The sequence below is a fragment of the Ornithodoros turicata genome, chromosome 4 (assembly GCF_037126465.1).
Source record: "Ornithodoros turicata isolate Travis chromosome 4, ASM3712646v1, whole genome shotgun sequence".
Taxonomy (NCBI): domain Eukaryota; kingdom Metazoa; phylum Arthropoda; class Arachnida; order Ixodida; family Argasidae; genus Ornithodoros; species Ornithodoros turicata.
In genome coordinates, this window is record NC_088204.1 from 5,016,688 (window position 1) to 5,040,714 (window position 24,027).

At 45.4% G+C, this 24,027-nt stretch overlaps 1 protein-coding gene across 2 annotated transcripts in view; it reads left to right on the top strand.

Annotated features, from left to right (window-relative positions):
- Positions 1–24,027, top strand: part of LOC135390780 (3',5'-cyclic-AMP phosphodiesterase 4C-like) — a 381,323-nt gene that overhangs the window by 159,201 nt on the left and 198,095 nt on the right. The window contains exons 1-2 of one of the 2 annotated variants that reach the window (XM_064620672.1): positions 4,804–5,132; positions 6,818–7,464. The exons of the other annotated variant lie outside the window; for it this stretch is intronic. Coding sequence (XP_064476742.1) covers positions 7,265–7,464 — 200 coding nt within the window. The 5' untranslated portion in view covers positions 4,804–5,132; positions 6,818–7,264. Of the gene's footprint in view, positions 1–4,803; positions 5,133–6,817; positions 7,465–24,027 lie in introns of those variants that run through there. 2 annotated transcript variants of the gene reach the window in all.

Genomic DNA, 24,027 nt, shown 5'->3' on the forward strand with positions numbered 1-24,027 from the left:
TTCAGGAAGACTGCACTCAATAGATATTCCCCGGTTCGTGCTCGGAATGCGGGGCCAGCATAAAAGCCCCCTTTTGACTCGGTCCTGTTGGCCTACTTATTTGGGCGACTGCCATTCAATGGGGCACGATTTGAATTTATCGGCCTTATCGGTCCGCGTCTCTGTGGGAAAAAGAGGAGGGTGCTGTACGTTCCGAGAGTAGAGAGGTTGATAAGGGGTCGTCCCGTGTGTCATCAGGCCGAAATGACCGAGGTATCGTATTCATTATCTCCAGCTCTATTGTCCTTTGTGCTAGCTTGAGACATAGCTGCGCATAAGGGCTGCTGCAGCGAATAGGTCATTCGCAAAAGTTCCAAAAAACAGCGCGCGCCCGGGGAGGGCATGCCGGGAAATGGTGTGCAAAACGACAGCGACGGCGCATGCACCAGTGCGACGACGACGACTGTCGTTTTGCACAGCATTTCCCGGCATGCCCTGCGAGTTGCGCGCTACTCCCTGGAACTTTTGCAAATGGCCTATAGGGAGCCTACGTAAGCGACTCCGTGTACAGCGCCATTTCGAGCCCAAGCGGCCACGGATCCAACGACTGGCAGAAGAAAGTAACTAAAAAACAGAGCCTCAAGCGTTACAGCAAACACAAGCAGAAGCCAGAGACCTGCAAGGAATATAAAGGAGACAGGGCAAGTGCACTTCTCTTTCAAGCACGCACCGGATGCCTTCTAACGAACCAGAGAAGGAGTGAATTATTCGAAAACGTTGATCCTACGTGCCAGTTATGCGGAAAAGCGGCGGAAACCATACGACACATTTTAACCGAGTGCGAGAAAATCCAAGAGTATGCTCCCAAGATAAAAAAAAAAAATGGATGAGAACATGCAGTGCTTGTTCAAACAAGCTGAAACAGAAACTGAAAGCGAAGTGGAAGACCCACCATCAAACGAGCCCTTCAAGCAGATACAGAGCCGCCTAGTGCACTGGGAGAAAATCAAACACAGGCTCACGAAACCCACGAGACAACCACAGAAGTGACCTAAGTAACAAACCAACGAATTGAACTCATCGAGAACTATTTTCTTTTCTTTTTCTTTTTACACCTGTGACTCCATCCTGGAAGTCTGCCCTGTATCAAAAGGGATTAGGTGCCACTATCACTATCACTATCACTAAACAGTAGGGAGTTTCATCAGCGGGTTCTGCGTGGTGTTTCAAGCGGCGCCACCTGGCCCGCAATCCCACGATCACAATCATCTGATAAGGCGTGTGAGCTCAGCCTCGGGATACGAACTCACGTGAAGATCGACATGGCGTATCCGTGAGCTCGATCGTGCCGCATATTAGTGCACTCGCCAGATAACATCACACCTGTGGCGAGATATCGGGCAAAATAACCCAGACTCTGGTCACAACTGGGATGTTATCCGGTGAGTGCGCTATAATATGCGGCATAATCGAGCTCACGTATACGCCATGTCTACCTTTCACGTGAGTTCGTATGCCGAGGCTGAGCTCACGCCTTATCAGATTATTGTGTGAGTTCCGCGAACCGAAATGGCGAGCTATCGGGAAGAGAAGCAGCACCCCATGGCCGAGTGCATCCGCTGGTTGCTTGGAACTCCAAGGCCGTGCTGAAGACGGGAAGGTGCTGAGTTGGAATCCTACCACAAACTGCGCTATCTGTTTTCTTTTTCTTTTTTTTTTTTCTTCTTGTTTTCAGACCTACGTCGTCACAGTTCCCCCCGAAGTAGTATGGTAGAAGTAAAATTGCGTAGGAATACCCCTAGCTAAGCTTGTTCACGCTGAGGCTGGGAGGTGACGCGGGTTCGAGTCCCGCCACCGGCTGTGCTGTCTGATTCTTTTTTTTTTTCGCTGCACGGGTTTTCGGCAGACTTTCCAGACGAATGTCGGCACAGTTCCCCCAGAAGTCGGCCCAGGACGCACACTAACCCGCTATCTCCCGCTCCTGCCTGCTGTCCTCTCTCCATCTATCTACGTCTGTACGCCGCTCATAGCCACAGTTGCTTCGCGGCGCTAACACGGAATTTAAAAAAAATTATAACGAACCTTCGCGTACGTTATACTAAAACTCACTATTGTATAATCCATGCTTGTGACCTGCCCACGCTACACGACGGAATAACGAACACACACTTTCGCATCAACTAGAAACACCAGCGTCATCACACCAACGCCGAGCTCCTCGATAGCTTATTGGCTCTTCTAGTAAGAGCCACAAGTCTCGTGGACAAATTCGTATTATACAACACACGCACGGGGTAGGGTTCCGCAGCTCAAGCGAAGGAAACACCACTTGATATCATCGTGCTAATTTAATTGCTGTTGTTTTTGTTGTTGTTGTCTTCGGAACCCGCTGCTTCTAATAGCATTCAGAGGGATTTCAGGAAAAAAGATCCAAAAGGAAAGACGATCCGCAGAAGATCCGCTGGTTGATCTTCTTTCCCTACGGATCTTTTTGCCGCCCGCGTCTTCTTTCTCGTTTGAATTTTTTTTTTCCTTTGTCACGTGACCCCGTTGGACGTTCTCTGGCTATGGATCTCTTTTTGCCCTGGATACAAGAGGAGGTAGGCTCCCTTTTTTGTCCCGCCTCATCGCGTATACGCGTATAGTTACTGTAACATAGGTCTGTAACTTATAGTTACTGTAACTTACTGTTACCGTAACTTAACTCCGAGATCGAACGGTGGCGTCGCGCTGCGGAGAACGGAGAACTATGGCAGTGTGGACGTGTCGTCTGCTTTTACGCGTTTATTCCGCGTTCAGTGCCGTAGGGGGAACCGAATAGTGTCGTATACCGTCGCGGCACAAGTGATCTTCCGGCGAATGTACGCTAGAATTATGGAAAAGAACCATCAAGTCCGAACATCGGCCCACGTGTTATTCCACACTATAGAATGGTGAAAGTGTCGCCCCCTATAGGTCGATCTCGCAGCGAATAGAGGGACCGTGGTATAACTATTACGTATCTGTGTGCTGAAGCTACGAGGGAGACAGTGAAGTCACGCAGCGCCCCGTTTTTAGGTGCGCAATATCTTCCGGATGCGGAATCGGATCAACTTTATGATTTTGTTCGGTATATTCGAGAGACCGGATCCGCCAACGGCTTTTTCCGAGTGAACTTCCTGACCAAAACAAAAGAGAATTTGGTGCCTGCTGCTTAGTTTTGGTACAGATTATTGAGTAGCAGCCAGGCTGCCCAACTTGTCTGTCTCTGAGCTTGTTCTATTGGTAAACTCCGGCTCGCGGCAACGTTGCTCCACCAATCACCAATACCTGGACCCCCCCCCCCCCCCTAAAAAAAAAAGAATAAAATAAAAAAGCTAGACGATAAAGACTCTGACTGTACTTTGTTTGCATCATGCCATCGTAGGTTTAGTGGTTAAATGTACGTTTCACTCTACTGTCATCTTCTGATCGGACACAACAGATTGCCGATATTTCAGCATTTTCAAAGCGGAAGTCCAACCTGTCTCACCGTGAAATTGCTTCATATAGCGGACCTATATGTCACAGCCTAGGGGTTCTGTAAACAAACACCCCGTCATCGTGAAAAAAAAAAAAAAAGTAGTTCTAAATGAGAATAAGCGCGGGTTTCTCGCAGACCGGAAATTATTATATCGGCCTTTTTGACGACGACGACGACGACGCCTCCTGGCGGGAGCGAATCGAGTTTTCTTATCGGCCAGACGCTGGAAAGGGGCGCATGCAGGCAGAGTTGAAGGATGCGTATGAAGCTACGGTGAAGACATATTGCATACGTGAAAGGAAGAACCCTCCCATAAGTATATAAAAAGGTGCTGATGAAAAGCATACCCCCCTTATTCTGCCTGTACGCTTTGTTTCGTGGTTGCCAGCATTATTGTGCATAACGTAACTCAGTTTGGAGGAAAATTCGTCACCTGTCAAGGTATCAGCGTCAAGAGACGATGGGTAATGGACTTTTCCTTCTCTTTTTGTCCCCCTTTCTTTGTTCGAGCGAGTTGTATGCGCGGTGTCCCAACTAGCATATGCACCAAAAGTTACAGAAGAGAAGTCGTACTCTAACGCGAGTGAAACTAGCTGAATGTGGTCAGCTGCCGTATATCGGAGTCGAAAGTATTTTTCTTTTATTGTGCTAAAAAAAAATTAACTCATTAGGCAAGACTGTTTAGCTCGCTTTTACTCCGGTGTGTTACTCTCGCTCTACAACTCTCCAATTGGTACAGAATATTAGAAGTTAGCTAATTAGTCTTATTTAATTAATTAACGAAGCACGTTGCGCAACCGTTGTCTTGCGACGTACTATCGCCTATATAAGAGCCACGTATCTACGATTTTGGGAACCGTCACAATCAGCCAACTTGAACCGCGCTACGCATTTCTGTCGAATGATTTCCTTTCACTCGATCAAAACCTCGACGAATCTGTTATGAACCTTATCGGTGCTGGTGACACGCTATCGTTCCGCACGCACCCAACAACTATAATAGAATCAAAATTATCAAATTAATCTCATTTGGAGAAAAGGTCAAAGTGCCTGGACTGGCGTAACTGAATGCATTCCTGGACAACCAATCCGGTAACCGACCGTCTATACCGCATTCCCCCACCTTCTTTGTGTGTTCGGTTAATTCCCTCATTTCATCCCTTCCGCCGTCTTTTTCCTCCAATCGCTTTCTCCCTCTCTTTCTCTCTCTCTCGTCCCTTTTCACTTCCCCCTCTCTCTCTTGCTTCCGTACTCCGAGAGGCGCGCGTAGTGGTGGCTCTCCTGTCCGTATCACACTTTACTAACGCCGTTCGAACGGGCTGCATCGTCTGCTAGACTCATCGTCTGCAAACTGCAGCGGCGTGCCAGACCGTCTTGTTGTGTCTGCTATCAGTGTCGTGCATCGACGTTCGTCTGCGAAAAAAAAAAAATACGTATCATCTTCCGCTTGTGGAGTGTGGTGCAACTTGTGTGCTTCGGCGAAGCAAAAGTTTTCTTCCGTTGTCGCTTTGGTTTTCTGCGTTAATCACCAACGAGCGTGTCGTCTGTTATCATGCACTCGCAGACGACGAGGTGGCTTTGGATTTGGATTGCGTCGAAGTATTTGTCGCAGAAGACGGTGTTGGTTAACCGTGCATGTTAGCAGACACAGGTGCGTGAAACAGCTATATGGTTAGTCATGGTTGGGTGAAATTTGTTAAGCGCTCTTCCGAATGAACGTGTAGCAATTTTAAGTTACGCGAATAATATCGTATGTGTTAGTTTGTGTTTAAAGAGAAAATCATTCAGCAATCTGTGAATCATTCGTAACCTTCTACTTTGAAAGTAGTAAAATGTAACCTTGTTGGCTCACTAAAACTACAGTGAAGATACTTCTACCCAGTAGTCCAATTCTGTGTACGATGTAGTAATCGCTTGCATAAACGCAGCCCGAATGTCCGACAGTCGATGATTTCCTTAATTAGCGGAAAAGGTTGCTCACAGTCCATTACATCAATTACCTGAAGAGAGAGGATGCTGAGATCTGCAGATAAGGTATGAGATCCTCGTCATGCCAGTCCATTACGCGATTTCCGAATAAGGATTTAACGCTTCCTCTGGCACGTGGCATCTGAGCAGGTTTAATCCTCTTTATTCGGATCACTGTCGTTCCCTGGACCCACCAGCATCGAAGCCGTATAATGATTTCGGAATTGTTGATTAGATCCCGTCATTAATTCTCCTTAGGAGGCATATATAGCGACCGACGAGCTGATAGTCGCAGATTTACCGCGCGGAAATTTGCTAAACAATGTCTTTCCGCGAGCGATAGTTGTGATGCGGAGGAACCGGATACTCATAACTTGGTAGCGTGTATATAGTTAGTAGCGCCAACATACATTTCTCCTGGTAAGTCAGACTTAACGGGCTTAGTGTTCGAAAAGAACCTTGCAGAGTGCACCAGTGAATTATAAGCCCCACGGAAGAGATACGTACGTGAAATTACACTGAAAATGCCACCCAGCAACGAAAACATGAACAACAACCGAAACTAAAAAGTGTAGGTCGGACCCGTTTACAGACCGTGTCGTTTAATCTTCCACGTGCAGTCGCGGTGAAACCATTTGTCATTTGTGGGACGCCGCGGGGTCAGTGAGGCATTTTTATGGTTAACCTTCATTTGGTCGGTCAAATAGACCCTGTTTTCAAAAACTGTCAGAACCCGCGCAAGGTTTATATATATATATATATATATATATATATATATATAAACAACATCCGATGATATATCGCGGATAAAAAATGCGGGACATGGACAACCAACATCCTACAATTTTCTCATCCTAGGTAAGAGAAAAAAAAACCATATATATACATATAGTAGCCCATCCATAGCGACAAATGGCTTGCATCATCTATTTGAGTTACGATAAATGACATAATGCTGAACACTGGGAGAAACCGCCCTTGAGGCGTTAGCGGAAACTTCGAGGGTATCACCTTCGACGCTTCCATTTCAATGACCTTGAAAAACGGCACGCGGTGCGGATGTGTTCAAAGTGACGCCTGTGTACGAGCCACATCAATATAACTGGGGTACAACATGCAACCCGCTGATACATAGCGATACAACACACGCAACGGAAAATCAATATACGCGATGGGGAGTCGGAAGTAGGAATGCGTGTATTGGACTTGGCAGCCCAGGAGAAATTCGAGGACGGTTGAATAACAGATAACGTATCGACCACGGGGTGTTCCGATTGAGGGCTGCGACAGAGTTTTTTGTTCTTCTTACCGATAGTTCCGCGAAGAAGTTTAAAATGTTCTCTTTGTTCTTGTTGTGTCGTCAAAAAGGAGGTGCGCATGTGATGAGCCAGAAGAAGTTCCCGGAGACTTCTGGAGAATGCAGACCTCCAAGAACCACCACTGGCAATGCTAACAGCGACATTCAGCGTGTGGTAAAAGACATCGTGCTTCGCTGGATACGCTTCTGCAAGGAATGAACCTCAGACTGGGAACAAGGACGTTTTCTGTCCTGGTATAGTCCTTTGCCGTGCAGCCTCATGGATACTGACGCAGCGTATGAATAAGCGTCCAGCTACTACTAACGTGAAACGAGAACATAGGAAATACGCTCAAGTTGAATGATAACACCTGGTGCGATATATCAGGATAGTGATTCAGACCATGACTTATCCAGATCGCTCCTGGAGCGGACTTCGCACAACCGACGACCGTGCATCAATGTCGTGGCTAAGACCAGCACGAAACGTCCTGGTATAAGTCCTACGTAACGGCATCATGCTACAACCCGGTTTTCCCGTCGTGACGTTAGGCGACGCGTCGCCTGTACAAAAACAGAGTTTGACTGTGCCCATGTTGAATGTTCCTGATGAAGGAGGACCACCACCGGAGCGTAGACCTTCGAAACCGACGGGGTTGGCCCTGTTGACGGTGCCAGGTCAAGGAGCTCCGAGGAGAAGGCATTCCTGGATATGCGGGTGAGTGGACGGGAACATTTTTTTTTAGCGGCTTATCTCTTTCCGTTAGCCCTAGCCGCCGACGGAGATCGATACGATTAACGATTTTATTCGAGAATACACACACACACACACACACACAAATAGAGATACGATGATGAGATGGGGCTGATGCCGGCCAGCAGGCTGGGCGCTGCCCCAGTGCCACTTGTACGTGATGACTGATGAGAGATGATGATGGATATGATAAGGGGTCCGGTAATCAAAGCAGGGTGGAGAGGCCTGTTGATGACAACAAGAGAACAAGTATGTGCATGTTCCGCTATTTCGGGTGCAAGCGCTCGAGGAAATCTTTGTTCGGGTTCGAAATTTGCGTAATAATTTTTAGACTTTTTCTGCGAATCGAAATGAACGAATTTGCGGTCGTTTATCGGAGATATATGATATGCGCCTCCCAAACAAAAAGAACGTACTGTATCCGTCACAGCTCCTACACCTGTCATTGTACAGAAGTTTGCCTCTCCGCGAAACTGAGTGCACAATGTGCGGATCAGCAGTTTTGATTTGGAATGTTCACTGGTAATTTCGGGGGTGAGCAGTCAACGTTTGGATACTGGAGGAGATTGTAAATTGCACTATGTTTCGGAAAAATGGAATTTTGAAGAAAAATTCGCTGGTGTCTTATCGGAATACGTAGCTTCACTGCAAAACGCGCGTGGCGTTTAGGGTTGCCACCTTTCGTAGTGAAAAATACCGTCTGAGGGAGAGGAGGTGGAATAGAGGGAAAGGAGGACATGCTCGCGGGAAAGGAAAGTGGGTGAGGGGTGGAAAAGCACACACAGAAAACCAGAGAGAGAGAGCTCAAGACAATAGGAGGAAACGTGTTCCTGTGTGTAATAATAACAATATCAACAGTAATAATAATAATAATGAGCAACTAAGGAAACAACTGGTGACTACGCGGAGTTCGGTCTGTGGTCCAGATTTATTCGAGCTGTAGTGGAATGTTGGAGGGAAAAGCCCCGCCAATGAAAGGTTTTGAGCCGCAAATACCGGCAAAAGCCTGCCGGTATCACCTTCCTACCGGCAACCGGCAGAGCGAGCAAATAACCGGCCGTGCCGGTATAATACCGGTAGTTGCGTTTTACGAATACTGGGCGTGAATTTACCAGTTTGGATGCTATGCGCGGATCTGAAACAATTCTTTGCGTCCTATAAGCAACGGAAAAAAGTTAACCGATTGCGCAGGATGGCTGGGAATAGGTGTTCTACGAAATACAGGAATCCGCTGTATATACGTCACCGGAAAATGTTTTCCGCGTACATACACAGCTGCATTGTGTGTGCAACGCACATCTGGAAGGCAGCCTTTTTGCTGGTCCGCCTGCAATTATCTTCTATCTCTTTTCGCACCCTACATGGACGCGGTTGGTCGGCTAAGCGAACCTTTAGCAGCGCAGAGTCTTCCCGAATGCTGGAATGTACGCTGGAAGGCTAAATTATCGTCGTCTCGCGGCTATAGTGCGTGCTGCCTTGTATCTTTTCTTTTTCTTTTTTTTTTTTGCAACATCCGGGCTGCTTCAGGGTCTGGCGCATGAGGTTCGAAGACGTTCGTAAGGAAGTCACATGCGGGTGGAGAAACTGTGCCGTTTATTTGCTCCAGTTTCCTCTTTCAAGAAAGTCACCTTGAAGTTCAGTTGTTAGTTCCTGAACAAGCATGCGGGTAAAGTATGGCCTGACGTTTTAGGGTTAAACCCGTATCCGCCCGATATTTACCCCCCGAACGAAATCTGTAAAATTCGGGTTTAACCCGAATCTACCCGAAAACATTTGGGTCGCGTGGCACACTCATAAGCGTGCATTGAACTAAAGTTTTATAACATTGCTAAACATTAGTTCCATGTTAAGACAAATTTTTATTAAACAAAAAAAATCACCCGAATACACCCGAATTCCTGACGACAGAATATGCCGTAACGGGATTTAACCCGAATACACCCGAATTTTCAACTGAAAGATATCACCCGATATTTACCCCCGGAATTTGGCCAGAAATAAAACCCGAAAAAGTCAGGCCCTAAGTATAATGCGGACCCTGTGTTTACCTTTTTTTTTTGTGTGTGTGTGTCTTCCCACTTCGCTTATTCCCATTTCGCCTTAATGCTTTTTTTTATCAGATTATCTCCCTATCCCTCGCCATGTTTCCTTGCCCGGAACTCCGCGGGGTCCCATTTCGCCTAATGTATGTGTCAGGCAGTCCCATTTCGCCTAATGAGGAGTGTCACGTGAAGAAAAAAGGCGGTCCCTCATATATCCGTTGCAGCCTGTGCTCGATCATCATTGAATATCGCATTTTAAGCAAATTGCCTCCCTCACAAACACCAAAAACAGATTTCCCGTATTTAACGAGGAGGTTGTATTTTACGGTCAAAGTTTTTCACTCGCGAAGGTCTTCGTATACTATACGTAGGCGTACACCAAGTCCGAAGGAGTCGAACACACCGACCGGACAGTGGGTTGCCCAGCTATATCCGGTGTCGTCACTTCCAGATCGCGAGGGCGGCTGAGGGCCCTCATTGGCCCGTATACGTCGAAGTTCACATGGGTTAGCAGACGACGGAACGTGACGACCAGTGACCGCTAAGCCCCTGGGCGTGATCCAAGGGGCTATAAAACCCGATTCCTTAGATGAGATGCGATAAGATAAGATTAGATAAGTCGTGACACACATGAAAGGGAATCTGGGGAAAGAAGTAAGCTATAGTTCTAGCCTTAGACAAGTACTTTTGTATGTAGCCTCACATGTATTGTCTGCTGTGCGTTTTAAATACAGTCAAACTCCTTTACAACGAAACTCAGGGGACAGCAAAAAAAAAAAAAATTTGCAGTAAAGGTATTTTCGTTAAAAAGGATGTCCACTATTGGACCTATAGGGCTCCAGCGGGACCGCAAAAAAATTTGGTGTACTGGTATTTTCGTTAAAAAGGTGTTCGCTATAAAGGAGTTTGACTGTAGAACGTTTTATACTGGACGTGAGCTATAACTAACGGCTTCATTTAAAGAGCTCTAACAACGGGGATAGTTAAGCAGTTAATGTCAGAAAGTTGCCGCGAGTTCCTTCGAAAACTCGCGAACTGCACATTGACTAAGAGAAGGCTGGTGAACGTTGTCACTCATCCGGAACATATTTTAGAATTATGTTGCTTAAACAGACGTAGATGCTTTCGTGTCACGCCTTGTTAAGATTTGAACGAACATTCACTTCACTATACTCTAATGGCCACTTTGTTACCGTACGCACGCGAAATACTTGCGAGCTGCATGAGAATGCGACTTGGAACGATTGTGTTGCCGTGAAAGCGTCAGCTGCCGGCTTATATGACCGCACACGAGCACCAATGTATGTATGTGACAAGCACCTTCAATGCCAAGCGGTCTCGACCGGTCAGGTATAAGATGTAAGGTCAGGTTGTCAATGAGACTTCGCTCCGAGTGATGCCGAATGAATATAAAAGATTGTTATGTGCATCGACGTGAACCTGCGTCCCAAGTGTTACAGCAAAGGGGGTAACAGACATCACTGAAGACGTCTCCGCCAATGAGATCGCGGCGTTTAGGTCACGTGCCTTTCACTTCCAACGGGAAAACACTCGCTCCCCTGATGTCGGAGCTCGACGCGTAACGTGTGTTCGAAGGCTTATATCTCGCAAAGTACGACACCTATAAAAGTACCTAATTATATTTTTCCTCTGACGTGCAGTACGATTAGCGCAAAGTGTAATGAAGCGCATATATGTCAGTGTTACTTCTTCTTTACGTATTATGGAGTATCGGGACCCGTTACCCTCCATCCATCTATCAATCAATCAATTTATTGAGCTCCCAAAAGTCCCATATGGGCGTTCTATGGGAGGAGTGGGTTACAGGAAGTGAGGAAAAAGACAATACATAGAGAAAAAAAAAGGCAGTAAAACAGCAACAACAAATGGAAACAAAAGCAACAACAACGTTATACAAGTAGGTTACAAAAGGCATCATCATAAATGACGCGAGATTTATTAACTGAAAATAGAATTACGAAATTGAGACGGGTCAGTTATGGTAACGATGTGGGGTGGGAGGTTATTCCAATCAGTGACAGTCTTGGGGGAAAAAGGAATTTTAAAAATGATTGTTACATTTCAAGCGGGCGACTTTGAGTTCGCGGTCGATGCGAGATGATATTCTGTGAGGAGGATTGATGTCAGGAGAATGGTAGAACTTGTGAAACAGCGATAATAATACATATGCGTGTGGCCTTCCTACGGACGTGCAGTTCGGCCACGTTGATGTGCTTTTTTTTTAATAAACACATCCCCTCCATCCAAACAAGAACAAAATAGAAATAAAAATAAAGGCGAAAGAATTGATGGCACCGTTGACTGTTCCGTCTGTTTATCAACGAAGCCGCCATTGCACAACCGGGTGCTACATTTCCTCCATCATCACGTACACAGTGAAATGTGTACCCACAACGACATTGTTCGCAGAAAAGACGGCGCAGTTCCATTACTTTATCGAAGCACATGGTACATGTTCGCCGTGCGCGTTTTCCAATATAGTTGTATATGTATAGAGGTACGACATCTCATTTTTGCGCTGCACTTTCTAAGCTCCTTTGGCAGGCACCCACGTATAAGGCCGAGATACCATAGCCGTGCGCAAATATTACTCTACCCGCGGCTTTCTCAGAGCCTTTCAGAATCTATTTCTGTACTTTAAAAGTTCGATCCAAAGTATATATAGCTTGTCCCGCGGTGGGCGGGCTCACTTCTCCATAGTTTTGCTCCCATCATCATCATCATCATCATCAACAACAACTAACGGCGTGGCTCGTTGGTGGTAGCCAAGGTCGTAGTTGAAGCCTGGGAGGTAATGGGTTCGAATCCTACCACCGGCTGTACTGTCTGAGGTTTTCCCTGGGTTTTCCGAAGAATTTCTAGACCAACGTCGGCACAGTTCCCCCTGAAGTCGGCCCAGGACGCATACTAATCCCCCCTGTCCCCCTACTCCTTCCTGCTGTCCTCTCTCCATCTGTCCACATCGGTACGCCGCTCATAGCCACAGCTGCTTCGCGGCGCTAACACACAATAAAAAAATCATCATCATCATCGTCGTCATCGAAAGTTCGGTATATTGACGCGACAGGGTTAGTCAGACCGCCTTGCCGCGACCATTGAATGACAATAAGTAGGGAGTGACTTTTTCGGGTTAAATGTCGTTCTCAGATTCGGGGGGTAAAAATCGGGCGCTATTTTTAAATCTGTAATTCGGGGAGAAATCGGGCGATAATTGTGCCTTCGGGTGTTAACGGGTGTCTTTGTTTCTCCTCTTGTCTATTAAGTCCTTTCCTAATCTCTCCTTTGTTGTTGTTGTTGTTGTTGTTGTTTGTTTGTTTGTTTGCGGGATCGTGACCTTCCAGCGGTATAATCCCCGAAGGCATAGACAGTGTTGACACACATGCGTGTATACTATTGCTGGGAAAGTAAATGACCCATCCTTACATGTGTGTCACGTGGCGACCTTTGTTCTTCTTCAGTGGAAACGTCACTTGAGGATTTCAGAGTGACTGGAATTCAGGGAGAAATCGGGTTTAACCCGAATTGGTCGGAGTTCAGTTCGGGGGGGGGGGGGGGATAACCGGGCGGAATCGGGGTTTAACCCTAAAAAGTCACGCCCTAACTATAATAACTATAACTCCTAAGTCACTCCCTAAAAGAGAGGCTCGCGGTGGAAGTGGTTTGGATTCGAGACCTATACTCACTTTTGAAATGCAGTAAGGAGTCTAAAAAGGTAAAGCTACGGATCAAGTGAGACTCACCTCATCGTCATTCGTGTTGTAGATGTTGTTGTTGAGACTCAACGCGTAACGAAGGAAAAACTTTATAAAGGCGAGCACCTTACGTTTCTCGCAGTTTTCTTTATTTCGTCGTTTTTTATTTTTGGCCCGTCCTTTAAATGCTGACGTTTCTCGTGCAGGGTTGGCGCTCGCCAGCTCATTGGTCCGAATTACCTTTAACCGTTGTTCAACGTTGCTTTAAGAAGAAAGCAAACAGCAAATATTTGCCGTGTCGTACTCCCTGTCGTATAAAAGAGTACAGAGAGGCGCGCAAAGAGTTTGTTTGCGGAGGAGCCACGAAGCAAGTGGAGGTCGCTGTTCTTCTCTTTCCTCAAACAAACAAATAAAGGAGGTCGCGAAAGAGTCGATGACAGTCGGGTAGTAACTTTGCGGAAAAACGGAACGTTATAAATCCGTTTGAATGATATAAAAGCGTATGTAGCTGTTACATAATTTTGAAGGTACAAAAACATGTAATGATGCAGTCACCGCTTGAGAGAAAACTTTACCGCGACTGCCAAAGAGATGAACAGGTTCCAGTGATCGTTTTCACCTTTTTGCCGCGCAGTTACGTAGGGAAAAAAAAAAAAGAAGAAGGAAGAAAAACACTCGTATTTGCCTTTTTCAAATAGTGCGCTGCATTTGTTTGTTTGCAAGGAAAAAAAAAAGGAGGAGATTGATTAATCGATTTTTAAAAGGAAAAAAAAACGGAGATGTTAGTCTCGAGCCACTCGGGACTGGCTACTCCAGGACGCGTTATTCAGAAAAGTAAGGGAAACTACACAAATCTATACACTTTGAAACGGAATGGATGAAAACAATGCACAGAAAAAATGTACAGAACTGTGCGGTTATGACTGTGTCAAGACAGAGTGATCCTTTACGTTACACGTATGAAATCGACTGCGGGGCTGTCAATTTTGTCAATAGCTACACCTGTTTAGGGATTAACATCACGAATGATTTGACCTGGAATTCCCATATCGAAAAAATTTGTCGAAAGGCAGTGGAAAGGTTGTGGTTCTTGAAACGAAATTTAAAGCACGCTACCCCTGGTACAAAGCTAGCCGCTTACAAAACTTGTGTACGACCGATATTAGAGTATGCTTCCCCCGTACGGGACCCTTTTACTGCCACTAATATTGGTAAACTCGAAGCCATCCAAAAGAGAGCCTTGCGATTCATTTACAATCGATATAGCCCTAGCTGATCCATTACCTGTATACGCATACCTGTACGCCTGTATATGTACGAATTAGCTGGACTCGACTCATTGGTTAGAAGACGAAAGATTAATAGATTAAAATTTTTTTATGAGCTTGTCCAGGGGAAATACAAGATTAATATTGACCATTACGTTGGAAGGGCTTCACATTGTCGAACTCGATCACACCATTTGCAGTTCAGAACAGAAATTCCTAGGACAGACTCCTTTAGATACAGTTTCTTTTCACGAACCACAACTGACTGGAACTGTCTTCCTGCAGATGCAGTACATGCAACATCCGTGATTGCATTTTTAGCTGTCGTTGGTGATCAACTGTAATTACTTTCCTCAAAAGATTTTTATTTTGAGTATATCTTCTTGTTGTTTGGTGGTTATTGATGTTTTTTTTTTTGTGTGTGTGTACTGCAGTCCTCGTTTTAGTTGCTGTAAGCTTTACAATGTATGTTCCCACCCCTGCTTTGGCTGCTGACAAGCAGCTGGCAGCATTGATATATAAAATAAAAACATCACCACAATTCTTGGCACCAAAAGCAACAGTGTAGGAGAGTCCACGTGCGAAATGTCAATGCACAAAAAAACAAGAGGAGAAATTGAACTCGCCTCCCGACTTATTCTGCTACTCCTAGCATAAATTCTCACCCCCCCCCCCCCAAAAAAAAAAAAAAAACTTTTCACGTGCTCTAGTCGCAACCTTTCACAAGGTCGCTATTCAGGTGTTTGTTGGAGCCGCTTATATGTAGTTTGTTTCCAAAGCCACAAAACACCTGGCGATTGAGCTACAAAGATTAAAGTGACGAAACCACACACACATTGCACATTGTGTCTGCACGTTGGAGCTCGTGAGTCAGACATCTCTCATCAACGCTCTCACCCATCGCGGGAAATGACACCAGCGCCATCTGGCCACTTATTTTTCACCTGCAGACATCATTTCTCAACTCAATTAATTGAATTCGCTACCCGAAAGTGCACGACGCTGTATAGTCTTTGCTGGCAATCTTATTAAACGCTCCGCACCATTGGTTATCTCTGCTCAACAAGTGACTCAACAAGTGACTCAACTCTGTCACGAGTGTACGTGCATTGTCCTTCGTTAGATATCGGGTTGTGTCTGTTGGTTGCGCATATCTTATTTCGTGGCATAGGAGTCACTTTCGAGCCTCGTACGTGATGTATAGTCATCGCTATAATGAGATTATGAGTCACAGAGAGAGACATGTGCACAACTAGGGTTGCCACCTTTCGGAGTGAAAAATACCGGCTGAGGGAGAGGAGGTGGAATAGAGGGAAATGACGAAAGGCTCGTGGGAGAGGGAAAGTTGGTGAGGACCGTTGTAGCTGGCTCGACACAACCACCAACAGCTTTGCACAACCACTGCTCTTGTCCCCTCCGAACACAAGACTTAACGAATAACAATGATAATAATAATAACAATGAATAATAATAATAATAATAATAATAATGATGAATAATTAAGAAAACGATGGTGACTGCGGAGTTGGGTCTGTGCTCCAGATTTATTCAAGTAGTCGAATGTTGAAGGCAAAACCCCACAAAAGCCCCTATGAAAGGTCTTTGAGCCACAAATACCGGGGGGGGGGGGATATGTTTAATGCAAAGTAAGAAAAAAGGGAAGGGAAAGGTTAGCCACGGTGTGTGGGCTTGCTATTCCCTAATGCTTTCAAGCAAACAAAAGAAAACAGCTGGGATACAGAAAATTATCAAAAAATACAGAAGAAACAGCTCCTTCAAATACCGGCAAAAGGCTGCCGGTATCGCCTTCCTACCGGCAACCGGCAGAGAGCGCAAATAACCGGCCGTGCTGGTATAATACCGGCCTGGTGGCAACCCTATGCACAACACCTTAGGTTTCACGAAATTATTCTTATAGCGTATTAAGCGATTCGTTAATTTCTCGTTGAATTAGTTCGTTAGTTTCTCGGCGTTCGAGGCTTACGTGTCTGCGTCGTCCATATTCGTTGGCCTGCCACGGCTAATTCTCTTTCTTTGCGTCGTTTATTCTTATAACGCGCGCAGTATATTTCGAATGAGTGCGGAAAGCGAAGAGGCAGCTTCGGGATGACGTAATATTGACCGCAACCTTGGGCACCCATTTTGCCAGACTTGTCTCTGTACGCTCCGCAGCACTTTTGAAGGCTTTCGAAAGTCGTCAGATTATAGCGGCATGCATATTCAAAAGAGGCTCTTTTTTTAATGTCCCTAATGATCACACGACTTGTTGGCGCCGAAGACTGGCTGTATGTGGAAGAAGAGGAAGTAAGTTCTTGAGAAACAAAAAGAAAAAGAGGAGAGAGAGAGAGAGAAAAGGATGGTTGTTGCATAGAATAGAAGTGAAGCCGGCTTTAATTCTGTTCTTTTCTTTTTATGCATGTCTTATTTCTTAATTTCCTTTCTTTCTTTATTTATTTCTGGGATAACAAGCCGACATCCCGTTTGGCTGACCTCTCCTTCCAGGACAAAAGATGCGTTGTCCTGAGGAAGACAGTGCCACTGTCGAAACGTCCACCCCTTGCCCTTTTTACTTTTTAACGTCTCCCTATGTAATGAACTAGTGCTTGTAACTTCCCTAAAATCTGTTTCCGCGTCTTTTTTTTTAACTTCTATGTATGTATATGTATATGTTAAAGTGGTTAATATATCAGACGGCTGCAAAGTTGAATAAAAGTAAAATAATAAGACGTGGACGACAGATTACAGGAACGTTAACACAAACTAATTTATTTAATGGGTAGTTTTTAACACATAGGTTATATAATATGCTATGAAACGTTTCAAAGAACGGTCGACGTTTCGACAGTAGCACTGTCTTCGTCAGGACAAAAAGTCCTGTCCGACTGTCGAAACGTCGACCGTTCTTTTAAACGTTTCATAGCATAGTATAATCTACGTGTTAAATTACCCATTAAAGAAATTAGTTTTTGTTAACTTTCCTGTAATCTGTCGTCCACGTCTTATTATTTTACTTATATACTCATGGAACGATGCGAAAGCACCAGAGGACACGTGTTTCGCCGTGTTTTCGGCTCGTCAGCTCTGGGTAGCTGCGCATCGTTCGGGATTGGCAAACCAGGGGTCGCTCTGCGAGCGATATACACCTGGGAGGGTGACTGAGCACTCCTGAATGCCACAGTGCAAGCCAGTGAATTATAAGGATGAAAAAAAAAAAGCCATTAAAGAAACGAATAAATGACACTAGACGTGTTTGAAATTTCAAAATCGTCTACTGCCATTTACTTGTTTCTTTAATGGCTTTTTTTTTCTCCTTATATATATATATATATATATATATATATGACTATGTCACGCATTCATCACTCCAGCGTCATTTAGTGCAAACTTTCGATCACTCACATTTACATGAAGCAGTTGAAACGCATGTCTGGAAAAATGGCGCAAAAAGGCTGTAACTCACGCGAGTGACGCAGCATTTAGTAAGATAATATTTCTACGTTCGAGGTACATTACAAAAGCTTTTAAAAGTCATACGTACACCTCATTAGCAAATGGCGCCTCCTACGCCGGAGGCAGCCTTTTTCGCGAAAGTTGAAATGTTCGCTATATTATATCGAAGCCAATTTCCTTTTTGTATACGGGCAGGGCACTATGGAATACCGTGTCACATAACGCGGAGAGAAGTGTTACAAAAACGGTCTTGGGAAGTGGGAGTTTCAAGCATTGAAGGCGTGATTAACTGCGAATCTCAGGCACATCAAAAGGACTCTTTTTCAAAAGTGCTTGAGGGGGAGTTTCGGATAGTTCCAGAAGGAGATTGAATGGATTTATGTTGAGAAGAGAGTTGGCATTGAGCGATGTGAGATATCTAGGAGAGGATATATTAGGAAACGAGCGTGGCCTGCATTGGGGAGGCGTCAAAGGCGTGCTGGGGAACGAAAAAAAAAAAAAAGCATGGTGGAGAATGTAAGAAACAACGATCTGATCAGTATGAAACATGTTGCCGATAACGATAAATATTTATTACTAATTAAGTTTCACACACGTAACATGAAAAACGGTTAGGAGCAACTAATATTTATTCGAACAAGAACTTTCGTGCAAGAGACTGCACTTCTTCAGGTTCTGAAGTGCAACAACCTGAAGAAGTGCAGTCTCTTGCACGAAAGTTCTTGTTCGAATAAATATTAGTTGCTCGTAACCGTTATTCATGTTTTACGTGTGTGATTCCCTCTTCGCGGGCTCCTTGACAGTGTTTTAATTTTTTCTCCTTTTCGACGTAATTAAGTTTCGTAATAATTGGCTCCGCTGTGCGGTTGTCACCAGTGAACTTGTGGACGTGTGTGCATATCCTCAAAATGTGAAGTGCATGCAGCTAACCGGGACTCTTTAGTATACGGTAGTGCAGGGTGTTTTGACGACGTCAGACATCTCAATGTTGTTTGCAATACACCTAACCCTTGAGGTTAGAAATCGCTCTTCGATTACAGTAGACACGTTTAGTCGGAGGGTATAGATGTGGTATAAATGAAATTTTTGGACAGAAGTAGTAAGTCCTTGCTAGCGGAACAATGTAGGAGTTTTTTTCGGATTAAATGACTCTCCCAGATTCTGAAAAAGGGGAGAGGGGGAATCGGTTCCTATTTATACAATCGGGTGGCTATCGGGTCGCTTTTTTTGCTTTCTGTCCCGAGCAAGCTACCCAAAGTTAAAAGTGCACATATTGGCCAAACATGCATTCTTCGCGATTTATAGTCACTGCTACGCACGATGTAACATTAAGTGTGCTTCGCGTAGCTAATTGTTGCACTCAAATAACATTTTCTTCAGACGTGCACGCAGATTCGTGATACATAATACTACGTATACAGCATGATTAGAATTCGGGGAGAAATCTGGTTTAAGCCGAATTGTTCCGCAACTGATTCGAGAGAGAACTCTCGTGCGGAATCGGGTTTAACCCAAAAAAGTAGGGCCCTTTAAGGCACGGTTTCATCCGATGCCGATTAGCATTTGAACCGAGATCAGCGGTGCCTTAACTTGAATTTGACGCTTAACTCTACTTCACTGAAGGGAGTTATTGTCATTGAAACATGCATCACGTCACCAGCTAACGTTTGTAAAAAAAGAATTAAGTGTTAACTCTAAGTATTACTGTTCAAAGTTAACCAGTGTTGGTGAAACCGGGTCAAAATGTAGCCTAGGTAGCGGCGAACAGAATTCGAACCCTGCAGGACGATGGCTAGCGCGGTGCGACGACGATAATACCCCTGTCACACGGGCATTTCGATCCTTCTCGAATCCGATCTGCATCGAACTTCCCGAGCACGCTCGAGTTTTGACGCTGCTACACGGCCACTTTCAATGCGCATTGAATGGTTGACTTGTGCAGATGAATAAACGGGACTCATTAATTTCGCGTTTCCTATATAACAGCGATATTAGTGGTAATTTATCGTATACCGATGTAAGCATCATTTGTAAGCTTCGCGCGCATGTCCGTCTTAAGTTATGACAGTTCACCGGGGTCGAAGATGCAAATGGCGGCCGTCGAGCCGTCTTGAAATTCTCAATCCTGTTATGGGAACTGTCTTGAGTCAAGCAGGATCAATGTTCGATCCTGCTTGGAAGCGGCCGTGTAGCACCATCCGATCTGCATTGGGTTCAAGCAGGTTCGGTCGAGCAGGATCGAAAATGCCCGTGTGACAGGGGTATAAAACTTGCTCGGGCGCGTCGTTTTCGCGCGTTAAATACCATTGTGGTACGGCGATCTGTAGGTCTTTCTACGTTAAAGAAGCCTCGGGTTGCCAAAATTAATCCAAGAGCGCCGCCCACGGGGCATCGCCCGTCATCATCGTTATCTCGATGACGTTAGGCCACAAATTACTCTATGTCCTAATAGTACCGTCGACAAAAGGCAGGACAAAAATATTGCTTCCGAATGTCTCGGCGAAGAACTGATGAACGTGCAACAACACCGCAAGAAAAGAAAGCAAAACTAGGGAAGCTTCAAAAGCGAGGCCATGTGGTCATTAGACGGGGGCTACCTGTACCCGAAAAAAAAGTACCTTTAGCTTCTGCTCATCACCTTGGTACGATTATTTTGAGGCATTTTTTTTTTTTTTTTGCGCATACCGTATTATGAGGTTAGGTAATACTGCTCGAGGATGTGCTCCTCGTATAGTTTGCGGATAGATCATAACACGCTAATATGCGTCGTGGAGGATTATTTTCCTTATTGCATGTAGAATATCGCGTCATTACAGCGTAGAAGGGATTATATAGGGAGGTGTGTTGGGCCTCGCGTAATAACATCTCCCGGATAATATTACGCGCGCTGCCCAAAGAATGCGGAATGCGTCTTCTAAAAAAAAAAAAATGGAAGGCGCGGGGGGCCCCTATACCTTTCACGTGCCTTGACAACGAAGTCCTTCGAACAGGCTCTCTTCGTGTTCCGTCGTTAGTTGAACGACCACAATTAAAACCGCGCGTGCGAGTTTCTGGCAAGGCGATAGGCAAGTGTTTGCTATAGGGCTGTATAAGGGCAGGATGTGTGAAAGATAGCTCACAACACTGTGCTACGAAACAACCGGGCCTATATGAGGTTGCACAGATTGAGAAGGGAGCAGTGCACTCTAAGAAAAAAAAGGGAGTAATTTTGCTCCTTTTCGGTACTAAATGCATTGCCACAAAAATTAGTCTCTTTCGGGAGTAAATGAATGTCACAGAGTATGGACCGCATTTTACGTTGTGCTCTAAGAGTCCCGGGTACATAAGTCGTGTGCATGCACGACAATACTTTGAATCAGACCGTCAACCGTGACATATCGAGTGATATAAAATCTTGCGGCATACATAGGGCATAATTTGCGAAGAAAGAAGCGCTCTCTGTTTCTTACTCTGTGTGGGTGAGAAATTTCTAAGTCGGGTGAGTTATGCAGCCTTATGCCATGAAATTGACCAAGAGCGCACATTTATGTAGGATCTCAGTTGCCTCGCGACGTAAACACCCGATTATTATTACTATTATTACATTTATGTAGACTGTTGCATACAGAGGACCATTCACGAAGCTCAGTGGCAATTTGCAGCCTTGGGGAGTAAATGTTGGGGTTATGGGACTGAAATGGGGAGTAATTGCAGTCTAGGGGGACTAAAAGCTGCAATTACTCCCCATTTTACTCCTTCTTTTCTTAGTGTGTGGAAAGCAGGAACGTTTATTGAGGGGGGCCGTCGTGGGACGAGTTCAGGAGGGGTATACGCTATGCAAGTAGGCCCAGCGCTTCGCGCAGTCCCTCAGCTTTTCCCCTTTCCTTTCGTGCACGTTGAACGGTCTCATATTGGATCGCTCTTAAATAAGGTACCACAACCACTGCACGTGGGATCCACGTTGCTTCACCAGCTCGCGTGGCTCAGTGGTTAGCGTGCTGTCCGTGTCACCGTCGAGACTGGGAGGTACCCGGGTTCGTGTCCAGGCGTCGGCTGTGCTGTCTGTTTTTTTTTTTCCTCGGACGCTGTCAGGCTTATGTCGGCACAGTTCCCTTAGAAGTCAACCCAGGACGCAAATTCCTCCTGAGCATCAGTCGTGACGTTGCCCACCTCTGTGAGGCCGACAACGGTGAGCTCTTTCACCTTCACCACCACCAGGTTGCTTCACCTTTTTCACCGTTGTGTTGCTGCCCGTCTGTGAATGGCCCTTATGGCTACTTTCTCAGTGGACGGACCCTTTATCACGTGCTTTCTCCACCCACCCAATCTCAAAACATCTCAAAACAGGGATGGACTACAGATGTAGGTGTGACCTATGATGAGCAGTGGTGGGCATGAGGTGTTCTTCTAGAGTGTATTCGTCATTTTCATGACGCCGTCGCACTTCCTTTCCCTAACTGACTCGTGGCTAAAGCAACGCTATATATGTACTCGTGAAGAGCCACTATAAAGGAAGCGCACCTCTTGCCATTCTTGCCAAGTTTGCCTTTCGCAGGAGCAGGCCTCGCCGTGCGACGGAATACTTGTTTGAAGTATACTGCTCCCACGGGTGCCGTGAAGGTTCTCACGAGGAAGTAATTGGCTGGACGCCTATTACTTGATACGTTTGTCCTCACAATGACCCAGAAGGCGATTTTTAAAACGGCGTTCGCGCGCATAAAGGCAAATGCGTCGCGTTTAAAGTTCGTGCCTTCGTTCCCTGAAGACGTGAGTTCAGGAAACGTTGAAATATGGCAGTTTGGATTTTTTTTTTTTTTTCACCTTTCAGAGAGCTAGCCTCATAAACGGGTTATATAGGAGCACATTTTTTTACTTTCCGACAGAAACGTAAATGAAGAGGTAAGAATATCTCTGACAGCTAGTTGGGGCAATGCGAAATGGCCACCCACCGAGCAATAAAGATAAGCAAAAATATCGGGCACATATTTGCCTTTCGCGGATATAACCGGTTTCTGTTCTCCGTTAGCTTTTTTATTGTGTGACAATTCTCTCGGGGTGCAGGGTGGCTGTTTTAACGAAGACGCTGTGTTGCAACACTGATCTCTGCGCACTTTATCTCTTCCAGAGTCTTCGAAACTTCGAAAGAACGTCCGAACAAACCGTTGAAAGAAAGAAAAAAAAAATCTAGCAGTTTCAAACTGATTGTCGGTCGCTGCGAAACATGTTTATGCCTCTCTGACACGTTTTTTTTATTCAGTTATTTTACGCTGCTCCACTTCTTCGCAAGCAGCCCACCCGGGGAGCTTAGCCCTCTGTTCTTTCAAATATAATGAAGTCAGCTTGACAGGTGAAACCTCGCCGTATATAGGGTGGTTGTTCTGTGGCGCCTCTCATTGTTATGTCATATAACTGTTCCGCTTGAGTCCCTGCTGCCACGTATCACGCTTTCTTATTTGCGTGCTTCAGTTTTGTACCCATATATTGTGTTCTGCTGCTCGTTTGTCTACCTCGAGACACATGACTGTTGTCAGGTTTGTATCGGCACTAGGGTTGCCACCTTTCGGAGTGAAAAATACCGGCTGAGGGAGAGGAGGTAAAATAGAGGGAAAGGACGAAAGGCTCGTGGGAGAGGGAAAGTGGGTGAGGAACGTTGTAGCTGGCTCGACACAACCACCAACAGCTTTGCACAACCACTGCTCTTATCCCCTCTGAACACAAGACTCAATGAATAACAATGATAATAATAATCACAATGAATAATAATAATAATGAATAATTAAGAAAACAACTGGTGACTGCGGAGTTGGATCTGTGCTCCAGATTTATTCAAGCTGTAGTCGAATGTTGAAGGCAAAACCCCCATAAAAGCCCCTATGAAAGGTCTTGGGCCACAAATACCGGCAAAAGGCTGCCGGTATCACCTTTCTACCGGCAACCGGCAGAGAGCGCAAATAACCGGCCGTGCCGGTATAATACCGGCCTGGTGGCAACCCTAATCGGCACACAAGTGGAATGGACCATTGGACCAATGCATTTTAGTTGTCAGCACGTTTGGGAACAGCATGCTTCGGTGAA